Raw genomic sequence first — 18,694 nt, forward strand, 5'->3', positions numbered from 1 at the left:
TTTGTCATGGTGTCTGTTCACAGCAGTAAAATCCTAATTAAAACGTTTGATTTCGGGACTGGAGAGATGGCTCAGAGGTTAAGAGCATTGTCTGTCTTTCCAGAGGTCCTGAGTTCAATTCCTGGCAAACTATATGATGGCTCACAACTACCTATAATGAGATCTGGTGCCCTCTTCTGTCCTGCAGGCATACATGCAGTACAGAACACTGTACCCATAATAAATAAGTCTTAAAAAAAAAAAAAAGGACCTTTGGTTTCTCTATGTCTTATCTCTTTCAATATTTACTATGAAAATTCCTAATAAACACTCACGTAGCTACTCTTTTTAATTTTCTTCTGTTATAACCTGGTTATAACATGTGTTACTGAGAAGCTGCTAAATTGATTTCCAGAGTGATTGGAGAAGTTTGCACTCCCAACGTAAATCCATACACACTAAATCTAATTAACCAGAAAGTAGGGAATCACCTTGAACTCATTGGTACAGGAGACATCTTTCTGATCAGAACATTCAGAGCTAAGGACTAAGATCAGCCATGAATAAATGGGACCTCATGAAACTAAAAAGCTGTAAAGCAACGGACACATTCAAAAGGACAAAACTGCCGGGCGTGGTGGCGCATCCCTTTGATCCCAGCACTCGGGAGGCAGAGGCAGGCGGATTTCTGAGTTCGAGGCCAGCCTGGTCTACAAAGTGAGTTCCAGGACAGCCAGGGATATACAGAGAAACCCTGTCTCGAAAAACCAAAAAAAAAAAAAAAAAAAAAAAAAAAAAAAAGGACAAAACCCAACCCCTAAAAAAAAAAAAAAAAAACCCCTCCAAAAAAAAAAAAAAAAAAAAAAAAAAAAAAAAAGGACAAAACTGGAGTCTACAGAATGGAAAAATATTTTCACCAATTCCATATCTGACAGAGGGCTGGTGTCCAAGATATATAAGGAAGCCAAGAAACTGGAAACCAACAAACTAAAGAATCTAGTTAAAAATGGTGTAGAGATCTAAACAGGGAATTCTCAGCACAGGAGTCTCTAGTGGCTGAGAAGCACTTAGGGAAATGTTCAACATCTGTAGCCATTGGGTAAATGCAAATCAAAATGATATTCCCATCATATACACTTTTCAGAATCAGTAAGTCCAAAGACACAAATGATAGCTCATGTTGTCACATATGTGGAGCAAGGGAAACACTTCTCTGTCTATGATGGGTTGGAAAATTGTACAGTCACTTTAGAAATCAATACAGCAGGTTCTCAGAAAATTGGGAATAAATCTACCTCAAGACCCAGGTATACCAATTCAGGCATATATCTAAAGGATATTCCACCAAACAACAAAAACACTTGGTCAAGTATATTCATAGCAGTTTTATTCATAAAAAGTAAGGAAGTGGTGGCACTCACCTTTAATCCCAGCACTTGTGTTGCAGAGGCAGGCAGATTTCTGAGTTTGAGGCCAGCCTGGTCTACAAAGTGAGTTCCAGGACATCCAGGGCTATACAGAGAAACCCTGTCTCGAAAACCCAACAATAACAACAAAAAAAGATAAGGAACTGGAAACAACCAAATTTCCTAACCAAAAAATGGATAAAGAAAATGCGGTGCCTTTATATAATGAAGTATTACTCAGCTGTTAAAAATGAGAACATCATGAAGTTTGCCAGCGAAAGGATATAAGTAGAAAAGAACATCCTGAGTGAGGTAGCCCAGACACAGAAAGACAAAAGTTGTATGTACTCACTCATAAATGGATATTATCTGTACGTAAAGGATAGCCATGCTAGAATCCACAGACCCCTAAAAGTAACACATGGGGGGCCCAATGGAGGACCAGACAATCTCACTCAAAAAGGGAAACCAAGAAGACATCACAGGTGAATGTAGAGAGGGGACTGGATAGGAGTGGGGTTAGGAATTGGAACAGGAGAGATCAGGATTGTGGACGCCCAAGGGAGAGAGTACTGGATGTGACACCTGGAATGAATGGGAGGAGCATACATTTCTGGAATGAGCTAGAAAGCTAGGGCAATGGAAACTTCCAAGAATCAATATGGTGACTCTAGTTGAGACTTTTACTAGTGGGTGTTTATGGAGCCTGAACTGACCAGCATCTGTAACCAGGCAAGACTTCCAGAGGAGCTATTGGGACACCAAGTCTGCCACTAAATCTTCAACCTACAATTTATCTTTCCTACTAGATGTGCTGGGGTAAAGGTGGTAAAGAAATCATGGCAGGGATGAACCACTGACTGGTCCATCTTGGGACCTGTGTCATGAGAGGGAATCCACTGATGACGCTGCCTAGCAGGTCACAAAACTGCCATGGTAGGTTGATATCCATAGGAGGCCCGCCCTTTTCTGAAGAGAAACAGGGAAGTGTGGAAGGTGATAATAAGAGAGAAGGTGGGAGGAAAGAAGGGAGGAGAGGAGGGATGGGAAACTGCAGTCAGGAAAGACAAGAAATAATAAACAATGTATGGTTTCGAAAACAAACCTTCTCACTGTGTAATTCTATTTGCCAAGAAACTGACTTACAATGACTTTTCACCATGACATTAATTTTATCTCACAATTTCTACTTATTTAGCATTGTGGTACACACCTGTATCCCAGCACTCAGGAGGGGGAGCAGTAGGATTCTAAGATTGAGACTAGTCTTGGGATATTGTTCTAACATAATTTGTATTGCTGATAGACATGATGACAAAAATCAATGTGAGGATGAGATTTTACTTGGGAACTTGTGATCAACGTCCATCATTTATGGAAGAGGGGAAGGAACTTAAAGAGGATGAAGGAAAAAACCTGCAGGAAAGTTGGATACTGACTTGCTCTTAATACTTGCTTGATTTTAGACTAGTACCTGGTTTACTGACAGTTCTGCACATCAGGCAGGCCCTACCGGGAAGTGAACTGCTGCAGTATTACATCCCCTTTGTGGGGCAAACCTGAAAAATACTGGTGAAGTATAATCTTCACAGCGGGAGAACTTTTTTGAGTCACTTAAGTCTACTATCATATCATCTGCAAATAGTGATATTTTGACTTCTTCCTTTCCAATTTGTATCCCTTTGGCCTCCTTTTGTTGTCTAATTGCTCTAGCTAGGACCTCAATCAAGTACTACATTGAACAAGTAGGGAGAGAGTATTCAGCCTTGAGTATTCCCTGATTTCAGGGGGATTGCTTCAAGTTTCTCTCCATTTAGTTTGATGTTGGCTACTGGTTTGCTGTATATTGCTTTTCTTTCTTTTTTTTTTTTGACAGTTATTTAGTTTTTATTCATAATCATAAACTTAACTTTGCAATCCAGCTAGACTTGAAGGGGAATGAGGAAAATATGGAACCCCAAGAACTTCAGTGAGAGCAGAGATTACAGGACATTGCGAGCAGATGGGGTAGGGATGCTCTCCTGAGCTACAGAAGGAATGGTTTGATGGGTAAAACGCCCGCAAGTCAAAAGAAATTAGAGTTGTCCACAGTCGGAAATGGTGATCTTCTTGCTGGTCTTGCCATTCCTGGACCCAAAACGCTCCATGGCTTCCACAATGTTCATGTCTTCTTTCACCTTCCCAAAGACCACATGCTTGCCATCCAGCCATTCAGTCTTGGCAGTGCAGATAAAGAAAACTGGGAACCATTTGTATTGGTCCAGCATTTGCCATGGACAAGATGCCAGGACCTGTGTGCTTCAGGAAGAAGTTCTCATCCTCAAACTTCTCTCCGTAGATGAACCTGCCGCCAGTGCCATAATGGCGTGTAAAGTCACTACCCTGGCACATGAATCCTGGAATAATTCTGTGAAAGGAGGAACCCTTATAGCCAAATCCTTTCTCTCCAGTGCTCAGAGCTCGAAAGTTTTCTGCTGTCTTTGGAACTTTGTCTGCAAACAGCTCGAAGGAGACGNGGCCCAAGGGCTCGTCATCGGCCGTGATGTCGAAGAACACGGTGGGGTTGACCATGGCTGCAGGAAGCGGCGAAAAGTGACAGTGGCGTCTGCAAAGCCTGCTTTTCTTATATTTAGGTATGCGCCTTGAATTCCTGATCTTTCCAAGACTTTTATCTTGAAGCTGTGTTGGAATTTTTTCAAATGCTTTCTCAGCATCTATCGAGATGATCATGTGGTTTTTGTCTTTGAGTTTGTTTATATAGTGGATTACGTTGATGGATTTCTATATATTGAATCATCCCTGCATTCCTGGGATGAAGCCTACTGGATCATGATGGATGATCGTTTTGATGTGTTCTTGGATTCAGTTTGAGAGAATTTTATCGAGTATTTTTGCATCAATATTCATAAGGGAAATTGGTCTGAAGTTCTGTTTCTTTGTTGGGTCTTTGTGTGGTTTAGGTATCAGAGTAATTGTGGCTTCATAGAACAAATTGGGTAGTGTTTCTTCTGTTTTTTTTTTTTTTTTTTTTTTTTTTTTTTGTTTTTTGTTTGATAGTTTGAAGAGAACTGGCATTAGGTCTTCTTTGACAGTGTGATAGAACTGTGTAGTTAACACATCTGTTCCTGGGCTTTTTTTTTTTTTTGGACGAGAGCCTATTAATGACTGCTTCTATTTCTTTAGTGGTTATGGGACTGTTCAGATTGTTAATCTGATCTGGATTTAAATTTGGTACCTGGTATCTCTCTAGTAAATTGTCCATTACATTCATATTTTCCAGTTTTGTTGAGCATTGGCTTTTGTAGTAGGATATCATGATTTTTTTTTACTTCCTCAGTTTCTGTTATGTCTCCCTTTTCATTTATGATTTTGGTGACTTGGATACTGTCTCTGTGCACTGTGGTTAGTTTGGCTAAGGGTTTCTCTATCTTGATGAATTTCTTAAATAACCAGCAGCTGGTTTATCTGAATCTTTGTGTAGTTCTTTTTGTTTCTACTTGATTGTTCCCAGCCCTGTGTTTAATTATTTCCTGCCTTCTAGTTTTCTTGGTCTATTTGCTTTTTTTGTTGTTCTAGAGCTTTCAGTTGTGCTGTCAAGCTGCTAGTGTATCCTTTCTCCATATTTTTTTTGAGGCACCCAGAGCTATGGGTTTTCCACTTAGCACTTCTTCCATTGTGTCCCATATGTTTGGGTATGTTTTGGCTTCATTCTCATTAAACTCTAAAAAGTCTTTAATTTCTTTATTTCATCCTTGATCACGTTCTCATTGAGTAGAGTGTTTTTCAGCTTCCCTGTGTATGTGAGCTTTCTATTATTATTGTTGTTATTGAAGAGCAGTCTTAGTCCATGGTGATATGGTATGATGCATGGAATTATTTCAATCTTCTTCTATCTGTTTATGCCTGTTTTGGACCAAATATACTGTAAATTTTGGAGAAGGTACCTTAAGGAGCTGAGAAGAATGTATATTCTTTGTTTTAGGATAAAATGTTCTATAGATCTCTGTTAAATACATTTGGTTCATAACTTCTGCTAGTTTTACTGTGTTTCTATTTAGTTTCTATTTCCATGATCTGTCCATTGATGAGAGTGTGGAGTTGTAGTCTCCCACTATTATTGTGTGAGGTGCAATGTGTGGTTTGAGCTTTAGTATGGTTTCTTTTATGAATGTGGATGCCCTTGCATTTGGTGCTAAAATGTTCAGAACTAAGAGTTCATCTTGGTAGATTTTTTATTCTTTGATGAGTTTGAAATGTGCCCCTCCTTATCTTTTTTGTAAAATTTAGGTTGAAAGTCCGATTTTATTCAATATTAGAATGGCTGTGATAGCCTGTTTCTTGGGACCATTTGCCTGGAAAATTGTTTTCCAGCTGTTTATTCTGAGGTAGGGTCTGTCTTTGTTACTGAGGTGTGTTTCCTGTATGCAGCAAAAGGTTGGATCCTATTTACATAGCCAGTTTGTTAGTCTATGTCTTCTTATGGTGGAATTGATTCCATTTATGTCAAGAGGTATTAAGGAAAAGTGATTGTTGCTTCCTGTTTTTTTTCTTCTATTGTTGTTGTTAGAGTTGGAATTATGTTTATGTAGCTATAAACATAATTTTTTTAAAAGAAGATTATATTCTTGTGATTTCTAGGTGTAGTATCCCTCCCTGTGTTGGATTTTTCCCTTTATTATCTTTTGCATGAATGGATTTGTGTAAAGACATTGGGTAAATTTGTTTTTGTCATGGAATGTTTTTGTTTCTCCACCTATGGTAATTGAGAGTTTTGCCTGGTGTAGTAGTCCAGGCTGGCATTTGTGTTCTCTTAGGGTCTGTATGACATCCTCCCAGGATCTTCTAGCTTTCATAGTCACTGGCAAGAATCTGGTGTAATTCTAATAGGTCTGCCTGTATATGTTTCTTGACCTTTTTCTCTTACTGCTTTTAATATTCTTTGTTTTGTTCATTTGGTGTTTTGATTATTATGTGACAGGAGAAAATTCTTTTCTGGTCTACTCTATTTGAGTTCTGTCAGTTCCTTGCAGGATCATGGGCATCTCTTTTTTTTAGGTTGTGGAAGTTTTATCTATAGTATTGCTGAAGATATTAACTGCCCTTAAACTTGGGAATCTATGCTTTCTTCTATACCTTTATCCTTAGGTTTGGTCTTCACATTGTGACCTAGATTTCCTGGACATTTTGGGTTAGAAGTTTTTTGCATTTTNNANTTNCTNTGANNNTTGTNTCAATGTTTCCTATGGTATCTTTTGCACCTGAGATTCTCTGTTCTATCTCTTTTTTTTTTTTTTTTTGGTTTTTCGAGACAGGGTTTCTCTGTGTAGCCCTGGCTGTCCTGGCACTCACTTTGTAGACCAGGCTGGCCTCGAACTCAGAAATCCGCCTGCCTCTGCCTCCCGAGTGCTGGGATTAAAGGCGTGCGCCACCACGCCCGGCTTCTCTGTTCTATCTCTTGTATTCTATTGTAAATGCTCCCATCTCCGACAGCTGAACTCTTTCCTAGATTTTCTATCTCCAGAACTGCCTCCCTTTGTGATCTCTTTATTGTTTCTACTTCCATTTTAAGATCCTGGATGGTTTTGTTCAATTCCTTCAACTGTTTGGTTTTGTTTTCCTGTAATTCTTTAAGGGTTTTTTATGTTTCCTCTTTTATGGCTTCTACCTGTTTACTTCTGTTCTCCTGTATTTTTTTAAGGGAGGTATTTATGTCCTTCTTAAAGTCCTCTATCAGCATCATGAGATGTGGTTTTAAATCTAGTCTTGCTTCTCTGGTGTTTTGGGATATCAAGTACTTGCTGTTGTGGGAGAACTGTGTTCTGATGATGCCATGTTTTGTTTGTAAGGTTCTTGTGCTTGCAATTTGCCATCTGGTTATCTCTGGTTTTAGTTAATCTTGCTGTATCTGGCATGAGCTTGTCTCTCCTGTGGGCCTGTAAGCCTGTGGTCAGCACTCCTAGGGCACCAGCTCCCCCCTGGGCAGGACCTATATACAGAGGGCTGTGTAACTGCTCCACGTCCTCAGTGTAGATAGAGGCAGGAAGGACCCTGTCCTGCTCCTCCAGTGCCCCTGTGCACTCCTGTCTGCTGCCTAAGAGTGTAACTTCTGAGTCAGAAACTTTAGGGGTCCATCATGATACCATGTGTCCACTGGTTGTGTTTCCTGGAGGATGAAGATAATCTCCCTAGCTCTCAGAAGGTCTTCTTGCTGTTATGTTTCTGAAGGTGAAACTACAAAAAATTCCTGAGTGAAACTCATTGTCAGAGTATCTTTATTTTGTCCCAAATGGGAAACTGTATGTGTGGTAGGAGGCACAGTGTCTTGGTCCAGGTCTGTTGGTAGGAAGCTGTTTCTAGTCATAAGTTCACAGAGCTATTGCCAGGACAGCAGCAAGCCTATCTAGGCCAAGCTTGTCCCAGCAGTCAGAGGCCACTGGGCAAACCCTCCATGTGGTGTTTACCTCCTTAATGAACACAGGAAAGTAGATGGGCTAACTGCATGCCTATCTTGATTCTTAGGACAGCAGCAAAGCTGAACTTGCTGTTCTCTGTGTAGGCAGGAGGGCTTCTTCCTGGGGAATACAGGAATTTGTATAAACTTGCTCATTTCTCTAGAATGCACTNTGTCTTTCCTCACATCGGTAGATAATTTCTTATGTATCTTCCTTGTTAATGTGTCATGAAAGAGGCACAAATAGTTTAGACATATTCCAACATCACAGTGACTTAAACAATTACAGGAGAGAATCACTGGTTGCTCCTGTGTGTAGCTACACTGATGATTTTGAAGAAAATATGTTAGAATACCAAGGGCTCTCAGGCTGGTGACGGCAAAATCCAAATAAGTAGAGAACAATTGAGAAGTTTTACTAACTGTAGCAAATAGAAGGATTGAATGGGCCTGTTTTTAATGCAAAGTCTTCCTGGAACAGGGAACATGTACATATTTTCAGATATGCCATTAATATCATGAGGATGATCATTGAAGGAGGATAACACTATTAAACAGTGACAGTTTCATGTCATGGATCCCATGCTTTTTAGACTTAAATGAGAAGAGGCCATGGGGAGAGAAAGACAGACTGGTTGACTGTGAGGTTCATGGCCACTAGAATGGAACTTTACCCTGGCTGAGTAGAGAAACATGCTTAAGATTGCACTAGTGTTACTGAGAAAAGACAGGGACATGTCAGAGCAATTGTGGGATTGGAAATGCCCGGTACCCAAGTACACAGCTATGCTGATGTGCATGGCATGGGTAGTTCCCATTATGTTGAATTATGCCCCCTGTAAATCTGAGGCTAAACAAACTCTTCCCCCTACAAGTGATCCTTGTCTGCATTTGGATCACAACCATGAGAATACTTAGTATTATAGAAGTTGGGGGCAAGAAGGTGAGAGGAAATAAAAAAAAAAAAAAACACTGTGGAGTTTTGCAGAGCTGTCATTGGTCTCTTGCATATGACATCATAATGACACTTGGAAGCCAATACCAATAGCAAGCTGCTGCCTAAGGCTGGGTTTGTCCTTGTGCTTCAGAGAGGCAGTTGGTTGGTAGGAGAGCAGTTAAGACTCAGTTGCTTCCCACAGACTTGGCCTTTTTCCCAACTTGTTGGATTGGATATAGTGAGTTTGTTTTCTAGGTTTCAGTTTGGGCTTTTGGCATTCTTTATTCATTTATTTTTTGTTTATTTACATTATCGGTTTGTGTTTTGACTTATGTTTGTATGTTTTTTTCTTCATTTCAACTGTTATTCCTTTTACCAGGTTCATTTACTTGTCCTGTTTGCCTTTAACCTAGTTTAATTTAATTTCTTTATTTCTTGCTTGACCAAGTTATCACTAAGTAAAATGTTTTTCAGTTTTCATGTGCATGTAAGCGTTCTATTTTTTTTTTTTTCTTGAAGACCAGCCTTAGTCCCTGATGGTGTACTAGGATGCATGGGATTATTTCAATCTTCTTCAATCTGTTGAGGCCTGTTTTGGACCAATTATACTGTCAATTTGGGAGAAGGTACCGTGAGGTGTTGAGAAGAAGTTATATTATTTTGTTTTAGGATAAAACATTCTATAGATATCTGTTAAATCCATTTGTTTCATAACTTCGTTGGTTTTAATGCATCTCTGTTTAGTTTCTGTTTCCATGATCTGCCCATTGATGAGAGTAGGGTGTTAAAGTCTCTCACTATTATTGTATAATGTACAATGTGTGCCTTATCTTAGTAAGGTTTCTTTTATAAATGTGGATGCCCTTGAATTTGGATTATAGATATTCAGAACTGAGAGTTCATCTTGGTATATTTTTTTCTTTGATGAGTTTGAAGTGTGTCCCTCCTTAACTTTTTTTGTTAAGTTTAGGTTGAAAGTCGATTTTATTCAATATTAGAATGGCTACTCCAGCCTGTTTCTTGGGACCATTTGCCTGGAAAACTGTTGTCTAGCTATTTATTCTGAGGTATTGTCTGTCTTTGAGGTGGGTTTCCTGTATGAAGCAAAAAGTTGGTTCTTATTTGCATAGTCAGTTTGTTATTCTATGTCTTTTATTGAGGAATTGAGTCCATTGATGTTAAGAGATATTAAGGAAAAGTGATTGTTGCTTATTGTTTTTTTTATTGTTAGAGTTGGAATCATATTTATGTAGCTATCTTCATTTTGGTTTGTTAAAGGAAGATTGTTTTCTTGCTATTTTTAGGGCATAGTTTCCCTCCTTATGTTGGAGTTTACCCTTTATTATTCTTAGTATGGCTGGATTTATGTAAAGATATTGGGTAAATTTGTTTTTGTCATGGAATATCTTTGTTTCTCCATCTATGGTAATTGAGAGTTTTGCCCAGTGTAGTAGTCCAGGCTGGCATTTGTATTCTCTTAGGGTCTGTATGACATCTTCCCAGGATCTTCAGGCTTTCATAGTTTCTAGCCAGAAATCTGATATAATTCTGATAGGTCTGTCTTTATGTTACTTGACCTTTTTCCCTTATTGCTTTTAACATTCTTTCTTTGTTTAGTGCATTTGGTGTTTTGATTATTATGTGACAGGAGAAATTCCTTTTCTGGTCCAATCTATTTGAGTTCTGTAGGCTACTTTTGTGTTCATGGGCATCTCTTTGTTTAGTTTGGGGGAGTTTTCTTCTATAATTTTGTTGAAGATACTTACTGGCCCTTAAATTTGCGAATCTTTGCTTTCTTCTATACCTTTTATCCTTAGGTATGGTCTTCTGATGGTGTCCTGGATTTTCTAGATATTTTGGGTTAGGAGTTTTTTGCATTTTGAATTTCCTTTGACTGTTCTTTCAATGTTTTCTATGGTATCTTCTGCACCTGAGATTCTCTGTTCTTTCTCTTGTATTCTGTTTTTAATGCTAATGTCTATGACTCCTGAACACTTTCCTAGGTTTTCTATCTCCTGAACTGCCTCCCTTTGTGATTACGTTATTGTTTCTACTTCCATTTTAACATCCTGGATTGTTTTGTTCAATTTCTTCAACTGTTTGGTTGTCTTTGTGTAATTCTTTACGGGGTTTTTGTGTTTCCTCTTTAATGACTTTTACCTGTTTATACTAGAGTTCTCCATTATTTCTTTAATGGAGTTATTTATGTCCTTCTTAAAGTCCTTTATTAGCATCATGAAAAGTGGTTTGAAACCCAATCTAGCTTTTTTGGTGTTTTGGGGTACCAAGTACTTGCTGTTATGGGAGAACTGTGTTCTGAAGATGGCATGCAGCCTTGGCTTGTGTTGGTAAAATTCTTGTGCTTGCATTTAGCCATCTGGTAATCTCTGGTGTTAGTTGGTCTTGCAGTCTCTGGAATGGGCTTGTCCCTCTTGTTAGCCCCTAAGCCTGTGTAAGCATTTTTTGGAGACCAACTCTCCTCTGGCAGCACCTGTACAGAGAGGGCTGTGGACATGACCCAACTCCTGGTGCACATGGAGGCAGGATGGACCCTGTCCCAGCTCCTCCACTGCCCCTGTGCACTCCTTCCTGTCTGCTCCCCAAGAGTGTAACATCTGAGTCAGAAACTTTAGGGGTCCATCATGATACCATGTGTCCACTGGTTGTGTTTCCTGGAGGATGAAGTAAATCTCCCTAGCTCTCAGAAGGTCTTCTTGCTGTTATGTTTCTGAAGGTGAAACTACAAAACATAATTCCTGAGTGAAACTCATTGTAAGAGTATCTTTATTTTGTCTCAAATGGGAAACTCTAAGTGGGGTAGGAGGCACAGGGTCATGGTCCAGGTCTGTTGGTAGGAAGCTGTTTCTAGTTATATGTCCATAGAATTATTGCCAGGACAGCATCAAGACTATCCAGGTCAAGCTTGTCCCAGCTGTCAGAGGCCACTGGGCAAACCCTCCACATGTCTACCTCCTGAATGAACACAGGAAAGTAGATGGGCTTGTTGCATGCCTATTTTGATTCTCAAGACATCAGCAAAGCTGAACTTGCTGTTCTCTGTGTAGGCAGGAGGGCTTCTTCCTGGGGAATACAGGAATTTGTATAAACTTGCTCATTTCTCTAGAATGCACTNTGTCTTTCCTCACATCGGTAGATAATTTCTTATGTATCTTCCTTGTTAATGTGTCATGAAAGAGGCACAAATAGTTTAGACATATTCCAACATCACAGTGACTTAAACAATTACAGGAGAGAATCACTGGTTGCTCCTGTGTGTAGCTACACTGATGATTTTGAAGAAAATATGTTAGAATACCAAGGGCTCTCAGGCTGGTGNCGGCAAAATCCAAATAAGTAGAGAACAATTGAGAAGTTTTACTAACTGTAGCAAATAGAAGGATTGAATGGGCCTGTTTTTAATGCAAAGTCTTCCTGGAACAGGGAACATGTACATATTTTCAGATATGCCATTAATATCATGAGGATGATCATTGAAGGAGGATAACACTATTAAACAGTGACAGTTTCATGTCATGGATCCCATGCTTTTTAGACTTAAATGAGAAGAGGCCATGGGGAGAGAAAGACAGACTGGTTGACTGTGAGGTTCATGGCCACTAGAATGGAACTTTACCCTGGCTGAGTAGAGAAACATGCTTAAGATTGCACTAGTGTTACTNAGAAAAGACAGGGACATGTCAGAGCAATTGTGGGATTGGAAATGCCAGGTACCCAACTACATAGCTATGCTGATTATGTTGAATTATGCCCCCTTTAAATCTGAGGCTAAACAAACTCTTCTTCCTACAAGCAAATTCTTGTCTGCATTTGATCACAACCATGAGAATACTTAGCATTATAGACGTTTGGTTCAAGAATGTGAGAGGAAATATATTTAAAAAATACTGTGGGGTTTTGCAGAGCTGTTGTTTTCTTGCATGTAACATCATAATGAGACTTTGCAAGGAATGTTAGATATCAAACAATAACAAGTTGCTGCCTAGGCTGAGTTTGTCCTTGTGCTTCAGAGAGGCAGTTGGTTGGTGGGAGAGCAGTTGGACTCTGTTGTTTCTCACAAACTTGGCCTTTTCCCCAACTTGTTGGGCCTGGATATAGTGAGTTATACAATTTTTTTCTAGGTTTTCAGTTTGGACTTTTGGCATTTAGTGGTCATTTATTTTTTATTTATTTACATCATTTGTGTTTTAACTTATGTTTGTATGCTCATTTTCTTCATTTTTCGCTGTTAATCCTTTTATTAAGTTCATTTACTTGTCCTGTTTGCCTTTGTTCTTGTCTATTTTATACCTTCGGTGGTATATATTAACTGTACACAATGAGGAAATCATCTTGACTTCACATAACTGCTTCTACTGCCTTTGAATACTCTTTATCTGCCTTATTTCACTTCCCCACCCATTGGATGTGATAAGTACTTCTCATTTTATAAGGGTTCAGTTCCACTGCCTACTCATGACCTCTAGAATACAGAGTGTGACACTTGTGTTTGTGCATTTGGCATGTTTGTAATCACACTTCCCTAGTTCCATGTGTTTTCCTGAAAGAGGTATTCCACTCTAGATATTGCCCCATGATGAAAAGAATTTGAAAGTGTGTCTTCCCTCAGTATTACAGACTACTGAAATTCTTGCCAATTCTTGATGCTAGTTGTTAAGACTGCAATATTGTTTTGCAGTTTGTTATTTTGGCCCTTTGAATTCATATTTGGTGTTACTTATTTCAGTTTATATTCATGTTTATGTTTATATACACACTTATATTTTTACTTTCTTTGATTCTTCTCTCATTTAATATATCCTAACAGCATTCTCACCTCCCTCTTTCCTCCCCTTTTTGCCATTACCTCCTCTGTCTCCCAAATTTACTCTCCCTGTTTCCTTCAGAAAGGATCAGTCCTCCCAGAGATAGTGACCGAACATGGCAGACTAGGTAAAAGAAGATTTTGTTAATAATGTTGGATTTTCTCTGAGGGTTAATTAGTACCTATATTGTCACTTTCTTCACTAATTATGACCCCATTATTTTTTTCAAGACAGGGTTTCTCTGTGTAGCCCTAGCTGTCCTGGAATTCACCCTGTAGACCAGGCTGGTGTTGAACTCAGAAATCCTCTTGTCTCTGTCTCCCAAGTACTGGAATTAATGGTGTGTAAAACACTGTCTGGCTTAGAGTCAATTTTTATTTTGCAACACTGTTTTTTTTTTCCTTCATTACTTTTTCCTTGTATAAAACATATATATTTTTATTTTTAACTTATTCCCTTTACCTCCTGCTTACTGTCTCCTCCTGGTTACCCCCTCCCACAATGTTGCCTCCCACCATCTTCCCCTTTCCTTTGAGTGTGTAGTCTCTCAGGGTTTCCCCCACTCTGCTACATCAAGTCTCTGCAGTCCTAGATACATTCTCTCCCACTGAGGCCAGACAAAGCACCCCAGGCTAGAAGAATATATCTCATGTACAGGCAACAGCTTTTAGGATAGCCCCACTCAAGTTTTTCATGACCCCCATGAAGATCAAGCTGCACAGTTGCTGCATATGTGGGTGAGGCCTAGTTCCAACTGCATATACTCTTTGGTTGGTGGTTCAGACTATGAGAGCCCCAAGGGTTCAAGTTACTAGATTCTGTTGTTACTCTCTTGGAGTTCCCGTCCCCCATTCTTCCATAAGAGTCCCCAAGCTCCATCCTCTGTTTGGCTGTGGATGTCTACATTGGTCTGAGTCAGCAGCTAGGTGGAGCCTCTCAGAGGACTACTATACTAGAATCCTGTCTAGCTTAATTACCCTCAATGTGTATGGTATACATGATATGTATTAGTATTCTTAATATATTATGTGTTATACAATATGATATGGTAATTACTTAAATCATTGTGTATAGTAATTTATTATTGGAAACTATAGTTATACTATTTATGATTATAAATTATGGTATATTATATGCTGAGATTGTAATAGTCATAATTACAAAATAAGTATAATACACTGCACTAAATTTATATTGCACTTAAGTATGTTACACATTAGCCATTTCACTTTACATTTACTATACATACCAATCTGCCTACTTTTCCTCCCAATACCCCCTCATATATATCTTCTCCCAATTCTGCTCCAGGTGTTGGGAACACACATGAAGACCAAGCTGTACCTTTGTTACATATGTGTACTGGGAGTGGCAGACACCTAGGTCCAGTCCATATTCTATCTTGGATTGGAGGTTCAATCTCTGAGAAACCCCAAGGCATGCATATCATGGACTTTGATCATTATCTCCTCAACATTTCCTTCTGTCCACCATGTGTTTGTACTGATAGTATGACTTTTTTAAAGGCTCAGGCTCCTTCCTCCTAACCCACAAGAGGCAAAAATGTAACCCATTTCTGCTTGTGGAACTGCTTTCTTTCAAGTCAAACTATGTCTACTAGCAGTGACTTTCCTCATCCCTCAAGAGTTCACTGGTCATAGTGTTCAGTATGTAGTCTTCTCCAGAGACCCCTTATAGGCTATGCTGCTGTTCATTTTCTTTGTTACATGCTGTCCTTTCATTCTGGATGAGGCCATTTAGATTGTGAATGAAGGGCTGTGTAGTCTCTTCCTAAAATGGATGTGAATTATGAAGCAGGAACAATTTTTTCTAATTTCAAAGTTTACACATATCTAAATTCTCCTTTTATATTTTCTAATTTCTAGAAGCATAAAAATTGAAGCATCTCTGAAAGATCAACTGGATTGTAGTCATAGTAGAGTATGTGTAGAATATCAGTTTATTGTTTTATGTTCTTCAAATTGTATCAGGTCTCACTTGATCAGTTATGTGAACAGTTTGCATGGTGGTCTTGAAAATAACAGCTAATTATTGCTGTGATCTCAGTGTTTCACTTTGCATGTCCCCTTCACTGAAATCATCTCTGACCTTTACTCAAATTCCTCCTCTACTTGTTTGTGGTTGGGATCCTCTGGCATTTATATACCCTTGAGGATCATCATTGGGTTGTTTGGTAGATCTCGGAATTCATGATAGAGAATTCATTCTAAAATTGCATTAATTTTTATTTCTAGCCTCATATATTCCTGGTTCTATATGAGAGTAGGTGGTTGAACTTGAGCGAAACATCATGGCCAGCCACATGGAAGAGAACATCCTTGAAAAGGATTTCAGGATGTTGTTATCTCTGGGTTGTGGTTCATTCTCAGAGGTAAAGCTTGCCTGCCACCTTCCCACACGTATAAGGGTGGCTGTCAAGGTCTTTGAGAAAAACATCAACAGTGTGACTGACATCACTTCAGAGGTGAAACTTCTTCAATCTTTAGAACACAGGAACATTGTTCGATTTTTTCACATGATTGACACACTGCCAACAACTTATGTGATCATGGAGTATGTGGCAGGAGAGGACCTTGAGAAGTGCCTCAGGGCACTGGGTTGTTTGAAAGAGGAGGAGGCTAGACCTATTTTCCAGCAGGTCGTGTCAGCAGTTCACTTCCTCCACCAAAGACACATTGCACATCGAGATATTAAACTAGAAAACATTCTGGTCGATGCGGCAGGAAATGCAAAGCTTTGTGACTTTGGCATGGCGATTAAAACCACAGAAGGGAAGATGTTGAAGGGGACCTGTGGCTCCTTACTCTATATGGCCCCAGAGATCTTGGCAAGGAAACCCTATGATGGGCTGGCAGTTGACATGTGGAGCTTGGGCATTGTCCTCTATGTTCTGGTCACAGGGCACTTTCCATATGTAGAAGCCACCATTGAGTATATGCACAGGATCATCACTACTACAATGTGTCATTCCATTCCTAAACACTTGTCAATTCTGTGTCACATTATCATTGCTCGGTTACTCATGGTCCCTACATGGTACAGGATGACAATACATCAGCTTGTGGAACAACCGTGGCTGGGCCACATTCAAGATCATGGACTGGTTGCCACAAAAGAAATCCTTCCCAGGATCGTGAACACAATGTGCACTATTGGCTATACCTGTGAAGAGATTGTGTCATCCTTAACACATAGGCGACTCAAAGATGAAATAATAGCAACATTTAATATTTTAAAATTCCAACTGATCTATGGGGACAGCCATCAGCAGGTGGAGAAGCACTGGGCAAATAGCAGCCCTTCAGGTGCCCTTTTCCCCCTTCCCCACTTGAAGAGGAGAGCCAGTGAACCTACCCTTTCAACCTGTATAGAAGCTAGGAAGAGTCACTTTCAGGATGAGAGTGTGGAAAGAAGAAGCAAGAGTTGCAGAAGTTACCCCATACTCACCAAAAGCTCCTGCACAGAGAGGATGCCCAATTCAGATGACCCAGTGCCAGAAAGTGATGCTCTGACAGCTGATGTCACTAACAGTGCTACCGGGGATATTGTAGTCAACGGAGATTCCACGGACAGCATGCTTGGTGAGCCAGTCTCTCCAGTATCAGCCCACGCTGGCCCCACAGCTTCTAGATCTAGGTCAACCACAGTTTGGAAACAAAATTCCCGTGCTCTGAAAGCACCATGCTGTTGCTGCTGCTGCTGTCTGCCCTCCCCATGGTGAGCTCAAATTCCTTTGTTAGGTACAGCAAAGAAAAGATAGGATAGTGAGGTCCCTTAGGAAACAAGCTGAATTGGCTGCCCAGATTTATAATTTCAATGTGGTTAGGATATGCTATTTAATATCTATTGCAAATGACAAGATGGACCCTCTTATAGGGCAAGATCATAAGGTGTCTATCATATTATATGGCAAAATTCCACAGCTTTGCCCTCATTTAAATGTCTGGAGAGTTGAGTCACAAGCAGATAGTGTAGAATGGGGCAGAGTGGGTTTGAAGAGACCAAGTACAACTTGGGTAAATGTTGGAGAACATACCGTGAGAAAGCAAGCGTTTCACAGTCTCCCACCCTAACAAGCCAAATGGCCTTGTGCTATGGAGCCGGTCATAGCCCCCTCCTCCCTATTCCCTTCCCGGTACCATAGGCTGTGAAAGCTTAATTATAATTCCCTCTTCCTTATCTCTTCCTGACTCCCAAGACTTCCAAGGACATGAGTTATGTGCTGAGCCTGGCCTGACACCCAAGGCTGTCAAGGAGGATCCACATTCCGGAGATAAGACACAGAGTGCCTGCCGCCTGAGGCCTGACTTCGGCCTTCATGTCCCCAGATGCCCACTTCTTTGTTCTTTGTTAATTCCCCTTAAACCCCTCCCTAATACCCTCACTGTATGCTTAAAACCCGATGTTTCAGCCTAATAAACTGAGACCTTGATAGGAACTTCTTCTTGGTCTCGGCTCCTCCTTTCCCTCCCTCCCATTTTCTCCCAGTTTTGTGGTCCCCCCCATACCCACGAATAACTAGGTCTTGCTGGATGGGACAGGTAAAGGGGGAAACTTCACAGAGGAAAAAGGAGGGTGAGAGCTTTGGCAGATCAGATCAGGTCAGTGCTGAAAAAAGTCCTGTCTCTGTCAAGGTCACTAATAGATGCACTTTCTTATTTCTTTTTGCTTTGAAGTGGGGAAACCGAAATGGACTAGGAGAATTTCAGCCTTATTGAAGAGAGACTCCACAGCAGAAAGCCAGGACTGAACTCCATGGTGCTGTGTTCCTCCAATACAGGGCATCAGGCTTCTGTGTCTCTCTCACCCTTTGGTCTGAACTGTCAGTGTGCATCTCCTTCATCTTACTCCAGCCCCATCACTGCTTGCTGGACAGAAAAGTGGGCATGAGGAACATCTACCTGATGAGGCTGTTCTTCCTCAGCTTTGAATGTGCTGTAGCACTAGTGCCCACAGCATCTAAAACAGATGCATCCACTACCAGAAATGACGTGTCTTCTGACATAAGGAGCCTCATCATCTTGGTCACTTTATCCCCTCCATCATATTACCTGACTGTCTTTTGGGAAGAACTTCA

General features: G+C 40.1%; 1 protein-coding gene and 1 pseudogene across 2 annotated transcripts; one reads left to right on the plus strand and one right to left on the minus strand.

The window, feature by feature from the left end:
* Positions 1 to 3,244: 3,244 nt before the first annotated feature.
* Positions 3,245 to 3,987, minus strand: LOC110283973 (annotated as a pseudogene).
* Positions 3,988 to 8,946: 4,959 nt separating this feature from the next.
* LOC110284081 (putative sperm motility kinase W) lies at positions 8,947 to 18,354 on the plus strand. 2 transcript variants are annotated; one of them, XM_021149678.1, is made up of 3 exons: positions 8,947 to 9,011; positions 15,852 to 17,334; positions 18,294 to 18,354. In XM_021149678.1, exons 2-3 carry the CDS (start codon positions 15,908 to 15,910, stop codon positions 18,313 to 18,315), a joined length of 1,449 nt encoding a protein of 482 aa, XP_021005337.1. In that variant the 5' UTR covers positions 8,947 to 9,011; positions 15,852 to 15,907; the 3' UTR covers positions 18,316 to 18,354. The 2 variants fall into 2 exon arrangements, with proteins under 2 accessions (XP_021005337.1, XP_021005338.1); XM_021149679.1 differs by lacking the exon at positions 18,294 to 18,354 and adding an exon at positions 17,816 to 17,836.
* Positions 18,355 to 18,694: the final 340 nt, after the last annotated feature.

This window comes from Mus caroli, chromosome 17, assembly GCF_900094665.2.
Source record: "Mus caroli chromosome 17, CAROLI_EIJ_v1.1, whole genome shotgun sequence".
Classification (NCBI taxonomy): domain Eukaryota; kingdom Metazoa; phylum Chordata; class Mammalia; order Rodentia; family Muridae; genus Mus; species Mus caroli.

Excerpts from the sequence above, each read along its gene's own strand:
- LOC110284081 (XM_021149678.1), top strand. The coding sequence starts at position 15,908 with ATGGCCAGCCACATGGAAGAGAACATCCTTGAAAAGGATTTCAGGATG. Across the intron at positions 17,335-18,293 it reads TGCTGTCTGCCCTCCCCATG|TGGGGAAACCGAAATGGACT; the intron begins GTGAGCTCAAAT and ends TTTGCTTTGAAG.